Source organism: Schistocerca piceifrons, chromosome 1 (assembly GCF_021461385.2).
Source record: "Schistocerca piceifrons isolate TAMUIC-IGC-003096 chromosome 1, iqSchPice1.1, whole genome shotgun sequence".
NCBI lineage: Eukaryota > Metazoa > Arthropoda > Insecta > Orthoptera > Acrididae > Schistocerca > Schistocerca piceifrons.
This window is the reverse complement of record NC_060138.1, coordinates 576166540-576189825: the sequence shown is the minus strand read 5'-3', so window position 1 is coordinate 576189825 and position 23286 is coordinate 576166540. Positions and strand designations below refer to the sequence as shown.

At 41.7% G+C, this 23286-nt stretch overlaps 1 protein-coding gene across 4 annotated transcripts in view; it reads left to right on the top strand.

The window, feature by feature from the left end:
• Positions 1 to 23286, top strand: part of LOC124801987 (mitochondrial intermediate peptidase) — a 130407-nt gene that overhangs the window by 58901 nt on the left and 48220 nt on the right. For all 4 annotated transcript variants that reach the window (XM_047263116.1, XM_047263113.1, XM_047263114.1 and 1 more), the window contains exons 4-6: positions 1277 to 1543; positions 1749 to 1937; positions 15874 to 16015. In XM_047263116.1, the coding sequence (XP_047119072.1) occupies positions 1277 to 1543; positions 1749 to 1937; positions 15874 to 16015 (598 nt within the window). The remainder of the gene's footprint in view (positions 1 to 1276; positions 1544 to 1748; positions 1938 to 15873; positions 16016 to 23286) is intronic.

Sequence of the window (23286 nt, the reverse complement as noted above, 5' to 3'; positions counted from 1 at the left end):
TAATGCTCAAAGGTACATCAGTGAGGTAGTAGTGGGTGCTGTTATGCTCATTATGGTGTAATGGGTCCCCAGTGTATCCTGCAACAAGACAATGAGAGAGTGCCTTGAGCAGCAGCCACTATGGAAATGTTACAGGATCTTGGTATTCAAACATTAGGATGCCCTGATCTGAGTCCTGGCCTTAATCCTATTGAGCACTTATTGGCTATGCTAGACAGACAACTTTGGGTCTATCCTGTAGCACCTCAGACTCTTGAACAACTTGTAGAGGTCCTTATTGAGAAAGGGAAAAAATTTCACAAGCAAATGTTCGCAGACTTGTCAGGAGCTTGCCTTGAAGATGGTGCATGGAGGGCCTACATACTTTGGCTTATGACACTGTATTATATTTCTGGTCAAAGCATCAACATATGTTGTAAGAAGAGAACAGGATATATATGTTTCTGTTAAATAAAGGTTTCATTTTTCAGAACAAAATTCTGACACCAAACAATCATGAAAAAGTAAAGCAGATGTTTAAAATGTTGTCCCTCTGACTTTTTAAACTGCATATATATGTAATACAAAGCACTGTGTATAGTGTTTATTGAGCGTGTACAACCTGCTGGGAGTTTCCAGGTAATGGGTCTAAAATTTATCACAAAGAATTGAATTGACTTGGAGTGCATTGCATTGAATTGAATGTGTACGTATCAGTATTTTATGCTCAGTCCATAGCGCGATGCATTCAGTCATTGTCTCTGGTCCCTTACGCCAGTGTCCCCCTCTAACATGATGTTTTTAAGATGCATCTTGTAAGTTGTTCAGTGCAGTCTCCACTAGTGTTCATAAACAGCCTGTGGTGTGGTACTAAAGAGAATAGTGAATCAAGTTGTAATGACATTCATTTTTCTGTTGTGTGAAGTTACTTAGGCTGACTGAAATGAATCATTTTCTGTGTGTTCAAATGGTACAAAAAATTTAGAAGTGTACTTACCTAGAATTATAACCTTGAGTATATTAGTAAATAATGTAACAGAGTTCACTGTAAATGTGGTCATGTCTACTAGGATTGAGATGAAGTGATTAACATTTTCTGCATTAGTCGCACTACTTGTAAAGGACACAGTGATAAATGTCCAATTCATTTTGAGAATTGTTTTCTTTCCAAAAAAAAACATGTTGTGAAATGTCATTTTTCATGTTCATTCCATTATTTTTACTTCAAGGATAATAATATAATTTTTTTTGTTTACTTGGGTATGTAAAACGTAACTGTAACTTGTTTATTTATTAGGTTAAACACCCACCGAGAATTGTATTCAGCTCTAAGAAATGTTGCAGAAAACAAGGATAAATTTGAAACTACACCAGTGGATGAACATGTAGCACAACTGTTCCTCTTTGACTTTGAGCAGTGTGGTATACACCTTCCAGAAAGTGACCGTTGTCGTGTTGTGGAGCTCAATGACTATATTCTGCAACTTGGCCAGAGATTTATGGCCGGTGCTGTAAGCCCTCGTGCTATTCCGAAAGAAGTTCTGCCAAAGAACATCAGACATTTGTGAGTAACTTCTTTGTGTTTATATTGTGTCAGTAGAAACATGTATTTTATTTGTGTACAGCAGAGAATAATTATTATGATAGAAATAGGAAGAAATGTTCTTGTCAGATTGATATGTGGCAACAGGCAGTGAATGCAGGTAAATCAGTGCAACACATTTATATTGTGTACTGTCTAATTTTTTTGGTGTCTTGTTCATCTTCAGATTCACTATTGATGGTGACCAGGTGCTAGTGACTGGTCTTTATGCTGACTCTCCAAATGCAGCTGCACGTGAGGCAGCATACCGGATATTTCTTTATCCAGATGGACACCAAGAATATTTACTGGAAGAAATGTTGAAGGCTCGACATGAACTTGCCAAACTTTGTGGATTTCCAACATACAGCCATAGGTATTGTGTAACTGTAGCAAGAGAAAATGTATTACATTGATCATAACATAATTTTTTAAAGTTTTTGGGTCTGATGTAGATATTCTGACTGAACTGTGTATGTAGTCAAACTGGTTTCTGCTTTACAAAGAAACCTGTAGTGCAGAGATTTATGGAATTATTTTTCTCTCGATAAAATGAGTAGTGCATCATAATAGTCACTTATGACACTGAAGATTCTTTGTATACAGTTTGATAAGTAGCCCACCTTTACACACTCAACACATGTTCCTTTGTAGAATCTTAATCAGGAGAATGAAGAATTCAAGTGTACTAATTGATGTGGAGCAGTGGTGAAGAAAATGGACTTATCTTAGGGAGGAGTGGATCTAAAATCTTTGATCATCCAGATTAATTTCCCACAGCCACAAGTACAAATGGCAGGATTCTTATTTCTACAAGGCTGCAACCACTTTTCTTCTCTGCCCTCATCAGCAATGCCAATGCCCCATTGTTAATGATTTTTTTATGTTTATATTAAATTAAGCTTTCTTCCTTGCTTGTAGTTTAGTATGGAACATGACTGTGATGTCAGGTAGGTATATTGGCATCAATGAGAATTTGGTTGGTTTGACTGAGGTGACATCTACTAAGCAGCCACATAGGGCCGCGACTTGGGCGTTAGCTGGGATTTTGTTGAGTAACTTGGCATTGAGCAGCAGATAGGTGAAATACAGTGCAAAAAATTGCTCATAAATAAATAAATAAAATCATGTGATGAGTTTAATTACGCTGGTCAACAATGGACATGATAAATAAATAATTTCAGTTGATTCATATTTATTTTCATCTGCCAAATCTGAAAATGAAGTCAGAAGTGTTCTATCAGCCACCAGCTTTTTGTAATATATAAAAAAGAACTGTTATCATGTTTATTAGTATAGAGCGCTAACCACAGTTAGTAAAATAATATGATTTTATTTAGCTCAGTCATCAATTGACATATTTATTTTGGGTGATTATTGTCTGTGACTTCAGCAAAGCCAACAATGTTCACAGATGGATTTCCCACACAGGAGAAGATTTGCAGCAACAACAGATAAGGAAGAAGACTTGGTAAAGAAAGAAAGTGTCCTTTTTGGTTGCCAGAGCCGTAAAAGCTTTATTTAAAGAAAGAAGCTAATCTTGTGTGTTCTTCAGCTGTGAACTGACAAATGTAGTGTTGCATAATAGTGTGCTTTCTTAAGCATTGCGTTTTAGAGTGAGGAACATGTCTCAAAAAAAGTGTAAATGATAAAAACAATACTTGTTGTGTTTGTGTCGATTTCACTTTAAAAGCACAGAGGCAAAATTTGTCTCCCCAAATTGAAAGAGCTTACACATGTTATTTTGACAATAAAATAGACTAGATTAAGTTTTCTACTCCAGAAACATGTTTCACCAAATGAGTAACATTATTAACTGGCCAGTTAAAAGGATCTTGACATATGCCTTTTGCAGTTTCTATAATGTGGCAGAACTTTTAACAGACTGCTACTTCTGCTTGTCAAATATATTTGCAATTAATTCAAAGTCCAAACATACTGTTAATTATACAGCAATTCGATCAATGCTCCATGGATCATTTCCTGCAGATGACCAAAAATGTGACTGAAGATTTTGAAAGTTTGGATGACTGAATTAAAACAGAATGCTCCAGATTTTGTGGAAGGAATTATTACCAATGCACCTCACTTTCTAACACAGGGGGATTTAAATGATCTGGTTTGTTATCTTGGGTTACCTAAAAGTAAAGCAGAATTATTTGCTAGGCTGGAAAGCTGATACCTCCTGCAGGATTGCACGAAAGTAAGTTCTTTTTGTGAATACCAAAAGTAATTTGAGCATTTATCTTTTAAACAGGAGAACCTATTTTTCTACAACAATGTTGATTCTTTGATAGAGTCACTGTGTGTTGATCTGAAAGCTGAAGATGGGTGTGTGTTCATTGGCTCCTCGAAAACTAGGCTGAAAGGAATTTTGCTATATAATGGAAACACGTTTCCATCCATGACTTTAGCTCATGCAGTTGGTATGACAAAGTTACATAAACATGCATCTTTTGCTATTTATTATCTGATATGACGATTATTCATGGCAGATTATGAAGGGAGAGCTTTTCTACTGGGAGTAGTATGTGTGTGAGAGAGAGATAGCAGAGAGAGAGAGCCATCATTGTATTACAAAAGGCTGCCCAGATTATTATTCTGTGCAGGACAGGCAGATATTTCTGACCAGCTACTTGTAAGTGGTACAAAATCTGGTGGCTGGTGGATTGAGGATGCAGGGGGATGTCGTACGATACCATTCAAACAATCAGAAGTTCCTAAGTTGCTTTATTATGGCTCCCTGCCATGGTTTGATAGAGGAAGCAGCTTTGTGGCCGAGGCGTCCAGCAGCCTCCTGTGTGTTGCCCCCTAGTAATGCTGACAAAGTGCAACATTGGCTGAGCAGCAGCTTGTGACGCAGCTGCCTCTCTCAGGGGCCACTTTGGTCCAGGTGGCCTCAGCCAACTACGGCTGTGAGTGTGGTGGTGTGACTCCTGCCCCAGCACTGTCCAGCAGGTGGCAAGCAGGTGACATAACAGCAGTGACCCACTACCCTGCGTAGATGGCTGGCAGACTGCTTCCCAGGGCCGGTGCTGGTCCAGTGTGATGGCGGATCCAGCTTTCATGGTTTCAAGGCGAACTGGCCTGTCACAGAACCGAACTGTGGTTTTGCCTTCTGCTTAGGTACTGCTGTGTAAACTGTTTCCACATCTCGCTGGGCTGTCTTGCCTCGCAATGTTGTAACAACGATGATATATTTTATAAAGCACAACATCTGCACTCGCCAGCTGCTGGCATTGCTGCAATCTACTTCCTGCTCGGTGCATTTTTGATCAGATATGGTTGGTGCACTAAATTGCCCTCCACTTTAATAAGACCTGGTCCCAAGGATCAGCTTAAGCTAGATTATCCTTATGCAAAACTAGAGTGACAAATTTAATGGCAGCTGATAGAGTTGGCTCTGGTCCACTTCTTGCTCAAGATTACTTTTGTCACTATGTTCTCTTATGCACTGCTTGTTCAAGTTCTGTCAGTTCCTTTCTAGTTTAACAAATACTAACAAACAGATAGAGGGGCTGGCCAGTACTTACCTCAGCTCAGTACAGCCGATAGATACACATAAAACAGAACTGAAAATTTACATTCCTAGCTTTCGGAACTTTGTTCCTTCATCAGGGAGGAGATAGGGGAAAAAAGGGAAGAAGGGAAAGTGGATTCAGTTACTCACAACCCAGGTTATGAAGCAACAGGGAAAGATAAACAGGGAGGGTAGCAAGGATGGAGGCATGGTTGTCAGAGGGAAGCCAAAGATATTCTACTGTAAGTACTGTGCCAGCTTCAAACCAAAGAGGATGCATACAGAAGTAAAGAGGTATATAGTATAAAGATAAACACAACTATGTAGGATGAAAATATGCGTGAATGGCTAAAGAGGAAAGGGAAAGAGGAGAAGACTGAAGAGTGAATGGGAGTGAGGTTGTTTAACGTAGGTTCAGTCCAGGGGGATGGCGGGATGAAAGGATGTGTTGGAGTGCAAGTTCCCATCTCCGCAGTTTCGAGGGACTGGTGTTGGGTGGGAGAAGCCAAATGGCACATACGGTGTAGCAGGTTCCTAGGTCCCTAGAATTATGCTGGAGGGCATGCTCCGCTACTGGGTATTGGGCATCTCCTAGGCGGACAGTTCGTCTGTGTCCGTTCATGCGCTCAGCCAGTTTGGTTGTTGTCATGCCGATGTAAAAGGCTGTGCAGTGCAGGCATGTCAGTTGATAAATGACATATGTAGTTTCACACGTAGCCCTGCCTTGAATTGTGTATGTTTTACCAGTAGCGGGGCTGGAGTAGGTGGTTGTGGGGGGATGCATGGGGCAGCTTTTGCAGCGGGGTCAGTTACAGGGGTAGGAACCGCTGGGTAGAGAAGGTAGTCTGGGAATATTGTAGGGTTTAACAAGGATGTTACAGAGCTCCATTAAGGAGCTGAAAATAGACCGCTCTATTGTCATCCTCCCGGCGGATAAAGGCTCCACAACTGTCGTACTTGACCGTGTGGAGTATGTGGCAGAAGGACTGCGTCAACTCTCTGACACCTCAACCTACAAAGCTGTTACCCAAGATCCCATTCTCTCCATCCAGACTGAGCTGCAAAAAATCCTAAAAATCCAAGGTCCCTCACAAGGCCTCACAACGGCTTCCATAGACTTACTCACTTCACCTGAGCCACGTACCCCTACCTTCTACCTATTACCCAAAATCCACAAAGAGAACCATCCTGGCCGTCCCATTGTAGCAGGATTCAAATCCCCAACCGAACGTATCTCAGCTCTGGTAGACCAGCACCTACAACCTATCACCCGCAGACTCCCATCCTACATCAAAGACACAAACCACTTCCTAGAACGCCTGAAATTCATTCCCAATCCTCTCCCACCTGAAACCCTTCTTGTCACCATAGATGCTACATCCCTTTACACAAACATCCCACATACCCATGGTCTCTCTGCCCTTGAGCGCTACCTTTCCCAACGCCCACCCGAAGATCTTCCAAAAACCTCGTTCCTTATCACACTTACCAACTTCATCCTCACCCATAATTACTTCACTTTTGAAGGCCAGACCTACAAACAAATCAGGGGAACGGCCATGGGAACCAGGATGGCTCCCTCCTATGCCAACCTCTTCGTGGGCCGCATGGAGGAGGCTTTCCTGAAGACCCAACAGCTGCTTCCCCTGGCCTGGTATAGTTTTATAGATGACATCTTTGTGCTCTGGACTCATGGTGAAGAAACACTCCTTAATTTCCTCCATAACCTCAACTCCTTTTCGAATCTGAATTTCACCTGGTCCTTCTCCAAAACCCAAGCCACCTTCCTGGATGTTGACCTTCATCTTGTTGAAGCTCACATCCACACCTCTGTCCATATCAAACCCACAAACAAACAACAGTACCTTCACTTTGATAGCTGCCATCATTTCCACATCAAACACTCCCTTCCCTACAGCCTAGGTATTCATGGCAAACGTATCTGCTCCAGTGACGAATCCCTCAACAACTACACCAATGACCTCACCAGTGCTTTCCTCTCCCGCAACTATCCTGCAGACCTAGTCCACAAACAGATTTCCCGAGCAATACATTCCTCCCCGTCCAACAACAATGTTCCTACCCCCAGACCACACAGAAGCATCCCCCTTGTCACCCAATATTATCCTGGCCTCGAAAACATCAACAAATTACTCCGCCAGGGATATGACTTTCTCAAGTCAACCCCTGAAATGAGATCATCCCTTGACAAAATTCTCCCCACACCACCCAGAGTTGCTTTTCGTCGCCCCCCTAACCTCCGTAACATCCTTGTTAAACCCTACAATATTCCCAGACTACCTTCTCTACCCAGCGGTTCCTACCCCTGTAACCGACCTCGCTGCAAAACCTGCCCCATGCATCCCCCCACAACCACCTACTCCAGCCCCGCTACTGGTAAAACATACACAATTCAAGGCAGGGCTACGTGTGAAACTACACACGTCATTTATCAACTGACATGCCTGCACTGCACAGCCTTTTACATCGGCATGACAACAACCAAACTGGCTGAGCGCATGAATGGACACAGACGAACTGTCCGCCTAGGAGATGCCCAATACCCAGTAGCGGAGCATGCCCTCCAGCATAATTCTAGGGACCTAGGAACCTGCTACACCGTATGTGCCATTTGGCTTCTCCCACCCAACACCAGTCCCTCTGAACTGCGGAGATGGGAACTTGCACTCCAACACATCCTTTCATCCCGCCATCCCTCTGGACTGAACCTACGTTAAACAACCTCACTCCCATTCACTCTTCAGTCTTCTCCTCTTTCCCTTTCCTCTTTAGCCATTCACACATCTTTTCATCCTACATAGTTGTGTTTATCTTTATACTATATACCTCTTTACTTCTGTATGCATCCTCTTTGGTTTGAAGCTGGCACAGTACTTACAGTAGAATATCTTTGGCTTCCCTCTGACAACCATGCCTCCATCCTTGCTACCCTCCCTGTTTATCTTTCCCTGTTGCTTCATAACCTGGGTTGTGAATAACTGAATCCACTCTCTCTTCTTCCCTTTTTTCCCCTCTCTCCTCCCTGATGAAGGAACAAAGTTCCAAAAACTAGGAATGTAAATTTTCAGTTCTGTGTTATGTGTATCTATCGGCTGTACTGAGCTGAGGTAAGTACAGGCCAGCCCCTCTATCTCTTTGTTAGTATTTGTTTCACATCTTATATGAGATTTTCCACTAATCATTTAGATCACCTTTCTAGTTTAACTTAGTTAAAGTTTCATCCCTTCAGCTCATTGAGTTTGTCTATGGATTGAATTAACAAGGGTGCTAAAGTATGATTCAATGGAGTCAGATTCACAACTGATAACACTTCTGTAGCTCCCTCTGGTTAATACAGTTGAGGCTGTGTGGTACTCAGATGTGTTATTCCCAAAATTGTGGCAGGTAGACAGAAAGTAGGTCCCACTATTTCCATCGTGTCCCATTTATTAGTAATCCAATTCCATCTAGCTTTAACCTTTTTGCTGTTGTGAGCTTTCCCTTTGTGAAACAACTGCCTACTATTATCACTTTATTGAAGTTAGAGGTACAAGCAGTGCCTCTACCAGCCTTAAGTACAACTCAGGCCTGATCACCTCTTTCTTGCAGTCCTTTTCTGTTTTGTAACCCATCAGTAACTTCACTGTGCAGTAGTTCTGACCTCCTTTCACTACCCTGTTCAGACAAACCGTAACATCACCACATACTCTTTGCCTTCCGAATAACATTTTTAAGCATTTTACAATTCTGTTTGTAATGGGCTACTGTAGCTTGATTGTGACTACTTCCAACATTTTGATATAATTCCTGCTTTGTTCTACGTGATACCCTTATCCCACTAGTCCACCACCCAGGGTGCCTTGTACTGCTAGTACCCGGTTTAGAACGTTCTAATGAAAAGCAACTCTCGAAGAACATGAGAGATATGTTAAGGGAAGCATTATATTTGTCATCTATGTTATCAGCACTATAAACATCCTGCCACTTCTGTTCCTTGACGAGCTTTAAAAAATTCTCTATTACCGAAGGTTTAGCTTTCCTACATAATTTGTAATTATATGTGACATTTGTTTGAGTACAAAAGCCTTTTAGTGTTAAAATTTGTGCATCATGTTCTGAAAGGCCATTCGCCCTTTTACTAACAGAATGCCCGTCTAGTAATGAACAATGAATAAAAATATTGTCATGGCTGTGGTACTGTTCCCCTGCACCCTAGTTGGAAAAAACACAGTCTGCGCCACATCATATGAATTCAGGAAATCTACCAACTTCCTTTTTCTTGCACATGAAGTGACAAAGGTTTCAACATCGTGTCCCCCCCCCCCCCCCCCCCCCCTCTCCCGTCGCCACCACTGGAGGAGCGCTGCCCTTCTTCAGCAGCCGCTGGTACTGGGACTCCTTCCTCTTCCTGGCACCCCCCTGAAAGACCATCTGCAGCTCTACATCGACCACATGATCCGTGGCCAGTGGGCGCCAGGATTACCAGGTGTAATTTCGTGCCCGACCTCGCTTCAGTCTGCCAAGAACAAGGGCAAGGCTCCTCCGGTACCCCCTGTAGTGCCGCCTTCCCCTCCTTCAGCCAATAGCCAATGAACCAACAGAGTCTGACCCCATCTATATGGACATTACCCCATCCTTATCTGTGACGTGATTTGGCCGCATGACCAGCTCCGGTCTGTTCGCTTCCCATTTGGACTCCAGCTTGAGAATCCTCCAGTGGAATTGTAATGGTTATTTGCATCACCTCCTGGAGTTGCAACTCCTTCTTTCCTACTACTCTGCTGCTTGCATTGCTCTCCAGGAGACCCATTTTGTCAATTCTTACTCACCCATCCTTTGTGGGTTCCACACTTTCTGTTGAAACCGAATTGGCCTCTTGCAGTCTTCTGGCTTCTGGTGGTGTTTGCACCTTGGTCCACGAGGACATTGTTAGTAAATGGGTTCCCCTCCATACCACTCTGGAAGCAATTGCTGTCAGGGTCCATCTGGCCACTCCAATCACAATCTGTAATCTCTACCTCTCGCCTGACAGGCCGCCTACATCCCTTGCCCTAACCACTCTTCTTCAACAACTCCCTTCTCCCTTCGTGCTACTAGGGGACTTTAATGCCCCCAACCCTCTCTGAGGTAGTCACACAACTACTGCCCTGGACAGGACAGTTGAAGCTGTTCTGGCAGGGTTAGACCTCTGTCTCCTAAACACTGGTGCTCCCACACACTTTAGTGTGGCACAAGGCATTTTCTCTGCCATTGACCTCTCCATCTGCAGTTCTGGCCTTCTTCCCTCCATTCAGTGGGGTGTCCATGATGACTTATGTGACAGTGGTCATTACCCGATTGTTTTGTCCTTCCTTCGGTATATCTCGTTCCGTCACCCTCCCAGGTGCGCCTTCTCTAAAGCTGATTGGGGTGCTTTCTCCTCTGCTACCATCCCTCCTGTACTACCACTCAGTAGTATTGATGAGTCTACACAGACTCTGACTGCCACCATTCTTTCCGCAGCTGTTTCAGCCATTCCTCCTTGCCATTCCTCCTTGGTGGACTCCAGAAATTGCTGCAGCCATAAAAGACCACCGCCGTGTTCTTCAATGCTTCAAGTGGCACCCTACTACTGCTCTCCTTCTGGTCTTTAAACGATTCCACACCCGGGCCCGTTACCTAATCATGTTTCAGAAATGGATTTGTTGGGAATGATATGTGGCTGCCATAGGACCGCACACCCCCTCTTCACAAGTCTGGGCGAAACTCAGTCGAATTTTTGGCCATCTTTCCCCCTGCACTAGGCTTCACAATGCTGCTGACCTGGTACTCACTCCCCAGCACTTCCTGCAACTGTTGACCCACACCTCTACTGTGTGAATTACGTGACAGCATAACCTTCTTCTTTCTGTTTGACTTTGCAGCTGACTTAGGCCTCCTAACTGCTGAGGTTTCCTACACCGACAGCTACAAGAGGCTCCTCTCCACTCAACACTGACAGTTGGTCAAATCTATTGCGTATACCCAAAGTACGACTGTCTGAATACCTCCTCCTCCTCCTCCTCCTCCTCCTAGCTGCCTTCTTGCCGACTGCCAGTTCCCATTACCCAACTTTGTCATAGTTCGTATAGTCTACAGAACTCACTTTTCCTCAGTAATATACAGCTTACATATATCAAGGGCATTTAGATAAGTATGAGTTTCATTTATATTTTTTCATTTTCGTCATGTTTTGACATGCATTACCATTTTTACAACGCTGGTCATTTTATTTCTTGTCAGGTAAATGGAACTGTACTTGAAAAAATAGAAAAAACATCAATAAATATTACAAACATAATTATTTTTGACTGTGTCCCACCTATCAGTGTTGGAAATACTGCAACTAGGAAACTCAAAGAAAAGGGAAGGAAAGTTTCCTGGACTAATGAATCTTTTTGATACTAGGGTATAAAGTGGAGAATACCTCAGCCAGTATGATGCTGTTTAGGAAATTGGAATATGGCAATATTAACGTGGATTAAATGGGACTGTAGTCATGTCTACCATTGCCCCTTACAGATGTAGTGTACAGTGTCTCAGTTGTAGGGTTGTTATATCATGGAAGCATGATATCCACAAATTGTCTGGTAGCCGTGTGGTGAACAAAGTGACAGTACAGACACATTGTAATATATTGCAACACTGGGAGAATTTTTCCAAAATTTGTTCAATGCACTATCTATCCCTCTTTCCCCTCCTCGACACACACACACACACACACACACACACACACACACACTACCAAATCTAAGGCCATTATGAGCTCTTCACAAACTAGTGACTAAATATGATAAAACTCACAATTAGGAATACCCGCAGCTATATGTTTTAAGCCTGTAATATTTTCTCTCTTTCAGTAATCTCAAAGAAACCAATATCTTCTGCAGGGAAAATGATGTACAAGAACAACCTTCAAAACAATCAAAATACGCTATCCGATCAAAAATATCTGGACACATATTAGTGGACATTAATATGGGATGTGTCCACCCATCACCTTTACAGTGACATGAACTCTGCTGAGGACACTTTCTGAATGTCTCTAGAGGAATGGTTGACAATAAAGAATTAGTGATGTTGGGAACTGGGACACGTAGCGAAGTCAATGTTCTAACACATCCCAAAGATCTTTCATTTGGTTTAGGTTGTTGGTATTCTGGGCAGGCCAGTCTGTTTCAGGAATGTTATCATCTGCTTACCATTTCTTCAAAGATACTACTTCATTACAGGGTGTCATTTTCATGCTGATATAGTCAGTCATCTCCAAACTGTTTCTGTACTGTACTGTACTGTAAGTAACACACAATGCTGTAGAATGTGAGCATATCCTTCCAAATTCTGCATCATCTTAAGGCAATAAGGGGACAACACCCTAACCAAGAAAAACACCATCTCCTTCATACTTCATTGTTGGCATTAGACATGGCACCAGGTAACATTCTCCAGGCGCTCGCCAATCCCAAACTCTTCCATCGTATTGCTACAGGCTACAGTGTAATTCGTCAGTGCAAATGACTCATTTCCAGTTATCCACTCTTCAGTGGCCTCACTTTCCACACCATCTCAACTGTTACTTAGCATTGACTACAGAAACTTGTGGCTTATGGAGAGCTGCTTGCCTGTTGTACCAGATTCTTGTTAAATCCCAATGCTCAATTGTCGAGCTAGCTGAACTGCCAGTAGCACTTTTGAACTCACGAGTGGTCCCTTCCACTGACTGTATGTGACTTCTTACAACCACCCTCCGCACTGATACTCCATGGTCACTGTCTGTCAGTATGTGAAGTCTACCTGATTTTGGTGTAGCTATGGTTATTCTTTGGCATTTACACTTCACAATCACATCACCAGCAGTTGAGTTGGCAACTTCAGAAGGGTTGGAATGTCCCTCATGGTTTTACTACTCAGCTGGCATCTCGTGCCTAGTCCATGTTCAAAGTCACCAAACTATCTTGACTGGCTGATTCTGCTTTCACAGCTTCTCTACTGACCACACAATATCCCCCCTTCCTTTTATATTGACAGGTCCACCTGTAGCGACATCTAGTGGTGAATTCTTCATTACTTTAGTATGTCTGGATACTTTTGATCAAATAATAATATATTTACAACCAGCAAAGCAACTTGCAAGTCAAATAACAGTCAAATGAATATGGAAGCTATCGGGTAGGATCATTATCCTGTGAATTTTCACCTAGAAAGGTGGCACGGTAGTTAAGACACTGGACTGGTTTTGGGAGGTGGCAGGTCAGATTTAGGATGTCTGTTCTTTTCATAATGTGCTTAAGGCTAATGATAGGATGGTTCCTTTGTAAAGGGTGTGGTTGTTTTTCTTCCCATCCTTAACACAGTCTGAATTTGAGTTCTCTCATTTGTCACGTCATTGATAACTCCATGTTAAACCCTAATCTTCCTTCTTTCCTTTTTATGATCTTCCAGGTATACACTTGTACTAAATAAAATACTGTAGAATAAAATATTGCAAACTCCAGTATTACCTGCCTCCACGGCTGAGGTCAGTAATGGACACTTGTGCAGTGGTGCTTGATCTGGTGGTAAGGCGGTCCAAACACTGGTGATGGCAAAAATTTTCACTACTAATATTTGGCCAGCAAGACACACACACACACACACACACACACACACACACACACACACACACACACAAAATACATACATTGAGTATTACAAATAGTGTGTAATGGAGCATGTTGTAAATAAACAAGCAAAGTAAGTGCAAAAATTCACAGTTTTTCAATTACAGTTTATTACATGAAGAAAAAATTGAATTTTGTACCAAACAAAAATAACCAATTAACATCTATGAAGTCAGATGGTAATAATGAAAGGTTATATATTTAAAAAGCTATAAAGAAATCAGTAGATGTAGTAGTAGGGAAAGTTGCCAATGAATTAAGAAACAAAGTTTTAACATTTGGTCACAAAGAAGTGAAGGTGTAATCTTAGTTTAAAAAATCCTCATATCAAGTGTCTCTTGAATAACATCATTTCAACCAACCATGCAGTTTTTAATGGGAAAAAGAAAAAAAAAACTGTGGGAAACATAGAAAATAATATTCATGGACATGAAAAGAAAGTCCATGAACATCAAAAGGAAGTTCATTATTCTCTAAAACCCTGAGGAGAACTAAAAAGGACATATATTGAATAGTGGTACAGAGTACAATTGGAAAAGGGATTCAGAATTTTTTGTGCTATTAAAATATTCATGAAAGCAGAAGAATTCAAATCCAGAAAAAAATGAATGCTATTAATATGGAAAAACCGGCAACAGCGACAAAAGCCTTAAAATGTGATAAGGGCTTTGGAAGCTACAGTGTCAGACATGATGATCCTACATGTCTCTTTCCAAGAATGAATAAAAACTTTGATAGTCAGAATTAGCAAATGCCAAAGAGGACTCAGAAGTAGGAAATACCAAAGAGGGCTATCACAAAGAAACAAAGAGTTAATATTACTCAGACTGATGGCTTAACTCTGAAACTATCCTAGACATGCTTTTTCTTCAGTCTCATCATTGCATAAACAGAAAATCAGCAGCTGAGTGGAAATCCTCACTTGCAATTTTCCTGTTGATTACCAACCATTAACACATTGGAGGAATGGCAGCATTGATTAAAGAAGAAGAAGAAGAAGAAGAAGAAGAAAAGCCTTTGAACACTTCTTTCCGTTGCACACCATTGTTGTATAACCAGATTCTTCAGAATTGGTTGTTCTGGAATGACATATATGTGGAAGAAACTTCATTCTGAATACAATATTGCCAATTGCCCCAATAACTGTTGTCACTTGATGACAGTTGGAAAGTCTTTAATTTTTTTTTTCCAAAACTGTATTCAGTTGTCAGCTGAAATATTTGATTGTGCATAACAGGTTTCAACAGATTAATCTGTCTTCTTGACAAGTCTTCTAAAACTTAGGAAAATATAAATCATTAGAACATGGCCATACATGTATATAAAGTATGAGAAGTGTGTCAAAAGAAAAAAAAAAATTACTCAACAGACATCAATACCTTTGCAGTGAAAGGGAAACATTCCACGTGGTAAAAATATATATAAAAAGCAAAGATGCTGTAACTTACTGAACAAGAAAGCGCTGGTAGATAGATACAATATAAAACACACAAATACACACACAAGTTTCAATCTTTCGCAACCCAAGGTTGCTTCATCAGGAAAGAGGGAAGGAGAAGGAAAGACGAAAGTATGTGGGTTTTAAGGGAGAGGGTAAGGAGTCATTCCAGCCCCGGGAGCAGAAAGACTTACCTTAGGGGGGAAAAAAGGACAGGTATACTCTCTCTCGCGCTCACACGTACACGCACACGCACACACACATATCCATTCGCACCTATACAGACACAGGCAGACATATCTGCCTGTGTCTGTATATGTGCGGATGGATATGTGTGTGTGTGTGCGCGAGTGTGTACCTGTCCTTTTTTCCCCCTAAGGTAAGTCTTTCTGCTCCCAGGACTGGAATGACTCCTTACTCTCTCCCTTAAAACCCACATCCTTTCGTCTTTCCCTCTCCTTCTCTCTTTCCTGATGAAGCAACCTTGGGTTGCGAAGCTTGAAATTTGTGTGTGTGTTTGTGTGTTTTTTATTGTGTCTATCTGCCAGCGCTTCCTCGTTTGGTAAGTTACTATATGTATATATATAAACTTTTACATGTTTTGTGATGCATTTAGATGAAAAGTAATCATTTTATTTAATTGATTTTTAAATACCACTGTTGTTTTGTGTTCTAGGGCCCTTAAAGCTAGCATTGTTGAAATGCCCAGTGTTGTAAATGAGTTTTTGGACATTTTAACTGAACAGTTGTGGGATAGAGCAGCAGCTGATTTCCATACTATGATGAGAATGAAATGTGAAGAAGATCCTCTGTCACAAGTAAGTTTAATAACTACATATAATCTTACGTATTTTGATGAGTGAAGACAGTAAACAAGTTTTGTTTTATGTCTGAAATGTGTACTACCTAAATGTGTTCCCCTGTTTTGTAATCTACATTGAGTGCATTAACATTTTCTACTTCCAAAATGAGGTTTTAAATTATTTTACTCAGTTCATTGCTTGTAAACAATGATTAAGTAGCTTTTCCATAGTATGCCAAACTGTTATTTGGCACTGTGTGCTGATTATTGAAAGGAGGTAGCAACAGGAGGATTTAACAGCAAATAACAGTTGTTTGTTGGTGCCCAGTAGAAGAGTATGACACACTAAATGTAAACCATTTAAGCTCCTACTTCTTCTTCTTCTTCTTCTTCTTCTTCTTCTTTATCACTCCCCTTCTTTTTTTAAACAAGAACAAGGATGGGGGTGCTCCATAAATTCTTCTGATAATTGTCAGGCATATTGGTCTAGTGGTAAAGACCGTGTCTGAAAACTGGAAGGTCATGGGCTCAGATTCTGGGTGGGGTATGAAATATTTCAGTTTGCCTTTAACTGAGCCTTCACCTTTCAGTGAGGTTAGCTTTCATTAGGAGCAAGACATTTTTCAGATTCCACTTTTAAACTGCAAGTTTTCATTCTTCTACAGGATCAATGGAGTAGGTTAGTTGCCAAAGTGGTGTTCAGTCCAAAGACTTGCACAAGGCCTTTGAGCAACACGGCATTATTATTATTATTATTATTATTGTTATTTATTATTATTATTAGTATTATTATTATAGTTGAAAGTTGGTACCAATTATTAAGACTATAAAGCTCGTCATCATATTTCATTTATTAATTTTGCGTCTGTTGGATTCGAATATGGGAATTTTACGGAGGGAGTATGCTTCAATACTAAATGAACTTAACTGTCTCTCTTATACTTTGTGAGTATCAAAGTTTCTTAGTTATAAAATGGAAAAATGTCACTTTAAAATAACAACAGTACAGATCATATTACTTTGTTTCGTTGACCTTTAGGCATGTAACATATTCCATAACAGTGGCTAGACTCGTCCACACTTTTCTTAACATTCAGTATTGCCAAAGATAATTTCTGATATTGTTAAGGAGTATGAATTATAACTACTTTGAACATATTTCCAAAACTAAACAATTACTGTGCTTCAAATGTGCCCTATACATAAGCATTGGTCAGGATATCCAAACAGAATCTATACTTTCATGACAATTATGTAGTGCCTCTGTAAGAGTGAGCAAAAATTTAACATGATGTAGAGAATTTGATGTAGGGAAACTGGGGTCGGCAAAGCCAGTTTAAGGAACTAATAGGAATAAAATCACATTACTGTGTACTTTTAATTTACATTAGTTACATTTAACTGCAGTTACTATCATTGACACAATGAGCATACCGTTTGTACTGTATCTTACAAAATGTGCTGAAACTGATAGGCATCAACCTCAATGGAAGCATGACATTAGTGAACAAGATTCTGATGCTCCCTGACAAATATCCCTGGTGTGTTTTGAATCACATCACAGGCAGCTACAATTCTGGCAACTAATTCCATCTCCATATTCACTGGGATCTCATACTCAAGTGTCATTAGATATCCCCATGAAAATAATCAAGAGGATTCGGGTCAGATGACCTCACAGGCTGTGGAATAGAACCTCCCCTTCCAATCCAGCAACCAAGAAATACAGCATTGAGATTGTTGCAGACTTGACACTGAAGTGAGACAGTGCTCCATTGTATCGTATCCACAGCCTCTCACGAACAGCCAAGGGTACGTTCTGCTACAACTCAAGTAGATCTCTTTGCACGAACCTCTAGTACAGGTGGCCATTTAGACAGCCAAATAGAAGATTTGGCCCAATGAGATTGTCACCTACAATGCTGGCCCAAATATTCACAGCAAAACGTACTTTATGGTGTGATTCTATTACAGTGTAAGGGTTTTCCTCATCCCACACGTGGCTGTTCTTGCTGCTCGAAATACCATCATGATCAAATGAGGCGTCGTCATAAAACAGCATGAGTTGCAGGAAAATTGTCAATCAATCCCTTCTTAGAGCAACCACTGACACAGTGTGAACCTTGGTGCAAAGTCAGTCACAAGCGTTGCATTGAGTCGCCTTGGGTGGTATAGGTGTAATTGTTGTTTGTGGAGTACTTGCCACACGCTAGTATGTGCAGCTCCCATTTCATGTGCAAAATGGTGAGTACTTGTAGTGGGGTCTGCTGCAACACATTCCAGCACCTCCTTTTGAGAATCGGATCTGCAAGTGGTCCTCGTGTTGCGAGGTCCTTCATTTCTTCTTTCCAATGAACCAGTCTTTTGCATTCGTCGATCAAGAGAAATAAACACTCATCGTGACGGATGATGCCTGTTAGGAAATTGTTCGCTGTACAGTCTTTCAGCAGTGAGAGCATTGTAATATACTTCACCATAGACAAGGTGCATGTTAGTGAGTTCTGCGAAACTTAGTGGTACTGCTCTATTGTATTGTATATTGTACTGTATGTCTCTGAGTAGCACTGAGTAATGAATGGGTCTGTCATTGATTCATAGCACATTCTGTCATGGGACAACATACATATGATACAACGGATCCACCTTATGGACGGCGTTCTACATTGAAGCAAGCAAAGAAAACATACATTTTCATCAAACTCGAAAGCTAATTAGTTATCAGCTGTTTGCTTAAGGTTGTCAAACACCGTAAGCCTGTATAAAAAAATAGAGCATAAATTTTCAGGTGGAAAATGAGATCAGTTTACCATGATTATGCCAATATAGGAAAACTAGAAAAACAAAACAGAAAAATTCTTTACTATCTGCCATGCTTCTAACCATGGAGAAGAATGTTTTACTTTGTTTCACTGACCTTTTGCGTACACACACACACACACACACACACACACACACACACACACACACACACACAGTGTGTGCTCCCTGCCGCCGTTGGATAAGCAGCTGCCAGCAGAAAGTCGTATACTCCTAGCTCACTCATTTGTTACATAGTTTAATTCTTAATTTCTTTGCGTGTTTTTGGTACTTGCATTGTTTAATTCATAAATTTCGGGCGTATTATAGTATTTGAGAGTTGTAGCATTGCGTTTTAGTACCTGAATAGTGTAAAATCGCATAGTCTCCTTCTGCCGCCAAGCAGTGTGTCAGCAGTGCACAAGTAGCAGCATTACTGCATTTACTAGGCAATCTTGTATTTTAATAACCGTTTAAATTTTGTGTCGATTTGTTTGTGCTCTCTGTAGATTAATTATAAAAATGCAGTAAGTGAAACAGGCAAAAAGGAATACAAACGTCTCAAAAATGAGATCGTCAGGAAGTGCAAAATGGCTAAGCAGGGATGGCTAGAGGACAAATGTAAGGATGTAGAGGCCTATCTCACTAGGGGTAAGATAGATACCGCCTACAGGAAAATTAAAGAGACCTTTGGAGAAAAGAGAACGACTTGTATGAATATCAAGAGCTCAGATGGAAACCCAGTTCTAAGCAAAGAAGGGAAAGCAGAAAGGTGGAAGGAGTATATAGAGGGTCTATACAAGGGCGATGTACTTGAGGACAATATTATGGAAATGGAAGAGGATGTAGATGAAGATGAAATGGGAGATATGATACTGCGTGAAGAGTTTGACAGAGCACTGAAAGACCTGAGTCGAAACAAGGCCCCCGGAGTAGACAATATTCCATTGGAACTACTGACGGCCGTGGGAGAGCCAGTCCTGACAAAACTCTACCATCTGGTGAGCAAGATGTATGAAACAGGCGAAATACCCTCAGACTTCAAGAAGAATATAATAATTCCAATCCCAAAGAAAGCAGGTGTTGACAGATGTGAAAATTACCGAACTATCAGCTTAATAAGTCACAGCTGCAAAATACTAACACGAATTCTTTACAGACGAATGGAAAAACTAGTAGAAGCCAACCTCGGGGAAGATCAGTTTGGATTCCGTAGAAACACTGGAACACGTGAGGCAATACTGACCTTACGACTTATCTTAGAAGAAAGATTAAGGAAAGGCAAACCTACGTTTCTAGCATTTGTAGACTTAGAGAAAGCTTTTGACAATGTTGACTGGAATACTCTCTTTCAAATTCTAAAGGTGGCAGGGGTCAAATACAGGGAGCGAAAAGCTATTTACAATTTGTACAGAAACCAGATGGCAGTTATAAGAGTCGAGGGACATGAAAGGGAAGCAGTGGTTGGGAAGGGAGTAAGACAGGGTTGTAGCCTCTCCCCGATGTTGTTCAATCTGTATATTGAGCAAGCAGTAAAGGAAACAAAAGAAAAATTCGGAGTAGGTATTAAAATTCATGGAGAAGAAATAAAAACTTTGAGGTTCGCCGATGACATTGTAATTCTGTCAGAGACAGCAAAGGACTTGGAAGAGCAGTTGAATGGAATGGACAGTGTCTTGAAAGGAGGATATAAGATGAACATCAACAAAAGCAAAACAAGGATAATGGAATGTAGTCTAATTAAGTCGGGTGATGCTGAGGGAATTAGATTAGGAAATGAGGCACTTAAAGTAGTAAAGGAGTTTTGCTATTTGGGGAGCAAAATAACTGATGATGGTCGAAGTAGAGAGGATATAAAATGTAGGCTGGCAATGGCAAGGAAATCGTTTCTGAAGAAGAGAAATTTGTTAACATCCAGTATTGATTTAAGTGTCAGGAAGTCATTTCTGAAAGTATTCGTATGGAGTGTAGCCATGTATGGAAGTGAAACATGGACGATAAATAGTTTGGACAAGAAGAGAATAGAAGCTTTCGAAATGTGGTGCTACAGAAGAATGCTGAAGATTAGATGGGTAGATCACATAACTAATGAGGAAGTATTGAATAGGATTGGGGAGAAGAGAAGTTTGTGGCACAACTTGACCAGAAGAAGGGATCGGTTGGTAGGACATGTTCTGAGGCATCAAGGGATCACCAATTTAGTACTGGAGGGCAGCGTGGAGGGTAAAAATCGTAGAGGGAGACCAAGAGATGAATACACTAAGCAGATTCAGAAGGATGTAGGTTGCAGTAGGTACTGGGAGATGAAAAAGCTTGCACAGGATAGAGTAGCATGGAGAGCTGCATCAAACCAGTCTCAGGACTGAAGACCACAACAACAACATAGATTAATTCAGACGTTCTTTGCACAACAGTTTTTAGCATGGATAGGGACTGCAACTGCTGTGTTCGGATGCAGGCTGAGTTGGCATCCTTTCGCTCCCAGCTTCAGGCAGTGTTGGCTTCGGTCACGCAGCTTGAGGCTGTTGCCAATGGGCATCACTGTGGGGGTCCGGATGGGGGTTTGCCAGGCACGGCCAGTTCGTCCCACGCATCCCCCGATCAGACTAAGACTGTGGCTGCCAGGGATACTGCCCACATTGAGGCTGATCCCTCACCTGTGGAAGAGTGGGAGGTCGTCTCAAGGTGTGGCAGGGGGCGAAAGACATTCCGGAGGGCTGAATGGAAGGCCTCTCCAGTTTGTCTGACGAACCGGTTTCAGGCTCTGTCTCCGGCTGATACTGATCTTCGGCCAGAGATGGCTGCTTGTCCTGTTCCAGAGGTTGCCCTTCAGTCTGCAAGATCCGGGCAGTCGCAGAGGATGGGCTTACTGGTAGTTGGGAGCTCCAACATCAGGCGCGTAATGGGGCCCCTTAGGAATATGGTAGCAGGAGAGGGGAAGAAAACCAATGTGCACTCCGTGTGCATACCGGGGGGGAGTCATTCCAGATGTGGAAAGGGTCCTTCCGGATGCCATGAAGGGTACAGGGTGCACCCATCTGCAGGTGGTCGCTCATGTCGGCACCAATGATGTGTGTCGCTATGGATCGGAGGAAATCCTCTCTGGCTTCCGGCAGCTATCTGATTTGGTGAAGACTGCCAGTCTTGCTAGCGGGATGAAAGCAGAGCTCACCATCTGCAGCATCGTCGACGGGACTGACTGCGGACCTTTGGTACAGAGCCGAGTGGAGGGTCTGAATCAGAGGCTTAGACGGTTCTGTGACCGTGTGTTCTGCAGATTCCTCGACTTGCGCCATAGGATGGTGGGGTTTCGGGTTCCGCTGGATAGGTCAGGAGTCCACTACACACAGCAATTGGCTACATGGGTAGCAGGGGTTGTGTGGCATGGACTGGGCGGTTTTTTAGGTTAGATGGCCTCAGGCAAGTACAGAAAGGGCAACAGCCTCAAAGGGTGTGGGGCAAAGTCAGGACATGCGGGGACCAAGCAGCAATTGGTATTGTAATTGTAAACTGTCGAAGCTGCAGTGGTAAAGTACCAGAACTTCAAGTGCTGATAGAAAGCACCGAAGCTGAAATCGTTGTAGGTACAGAAAGCTGGCTGGAGCCAGAGATAAATTCAGCCGAAATTTTTACAAAGGCACAGACAGTGTTTAGAAAGGATAGATCGCATGCAACCGGTGGTGGCGTGTTTGTCGCTGTTAGTAGTAGTTTATCCTGTAGTGAAATAGAAGTGGATAGTTCCTGTGAATTATTATGGGTGGAGGTTATACTCAACAACCGAGCTAGGTTAATAATTGGCTCCTTTTACCGACCTCCTGACTCAGCAGCATTAATGGCAGAACAACTGAGAGAAAACTTGGAATACATTTCACATAAATTTTCTCAGCGTATTATAGTCTTAGGTGGAGATTTCAATTTACCAGATATAGACTGGGACACTCAGATGTTCAGGACGGGTGGTAGGTACAGAGCATCGAGTGACATTATACTGAGTGCACTATCCGAAAATTACCTCGAGCAATTAAACAGAGAACCGACTCGTGGAGATAACATCTTGGACCTAATGATAACAAACAGACCCGAACTTTTCGACTCTGTAAGCACAGAACAGGGAAACAGTGATCATAAGGCCATTGCAGCATCCCTGAATATGGAAATTAATAGGATTATAAGAAAAGGGATGAAGGTTTATCTGTTTAGGAAGAGTAATAGGAGGCAGATTTCAGACTACCTAACAGATCAAAATGAAAATTTCTGTTCCGACACTGACAATGTTGAGTGTTTATGGAAAAAGTTTAAGGCAATTGTAAAATGCATTTTAGACAGGTACGTGCCGAGTAAAACTGTGAGGGACGGGAAAAACCCACCGTGGTTCAACAACAAAGTTAGGAAACTACTGCGAAAGCAAAGAGAGCTTCACTCCAAGTTTAAACGCAACCAAAACCTCTCAGACAAACAGAAGCTAAACGATGTCAAAGTTAGCGTAAGGAG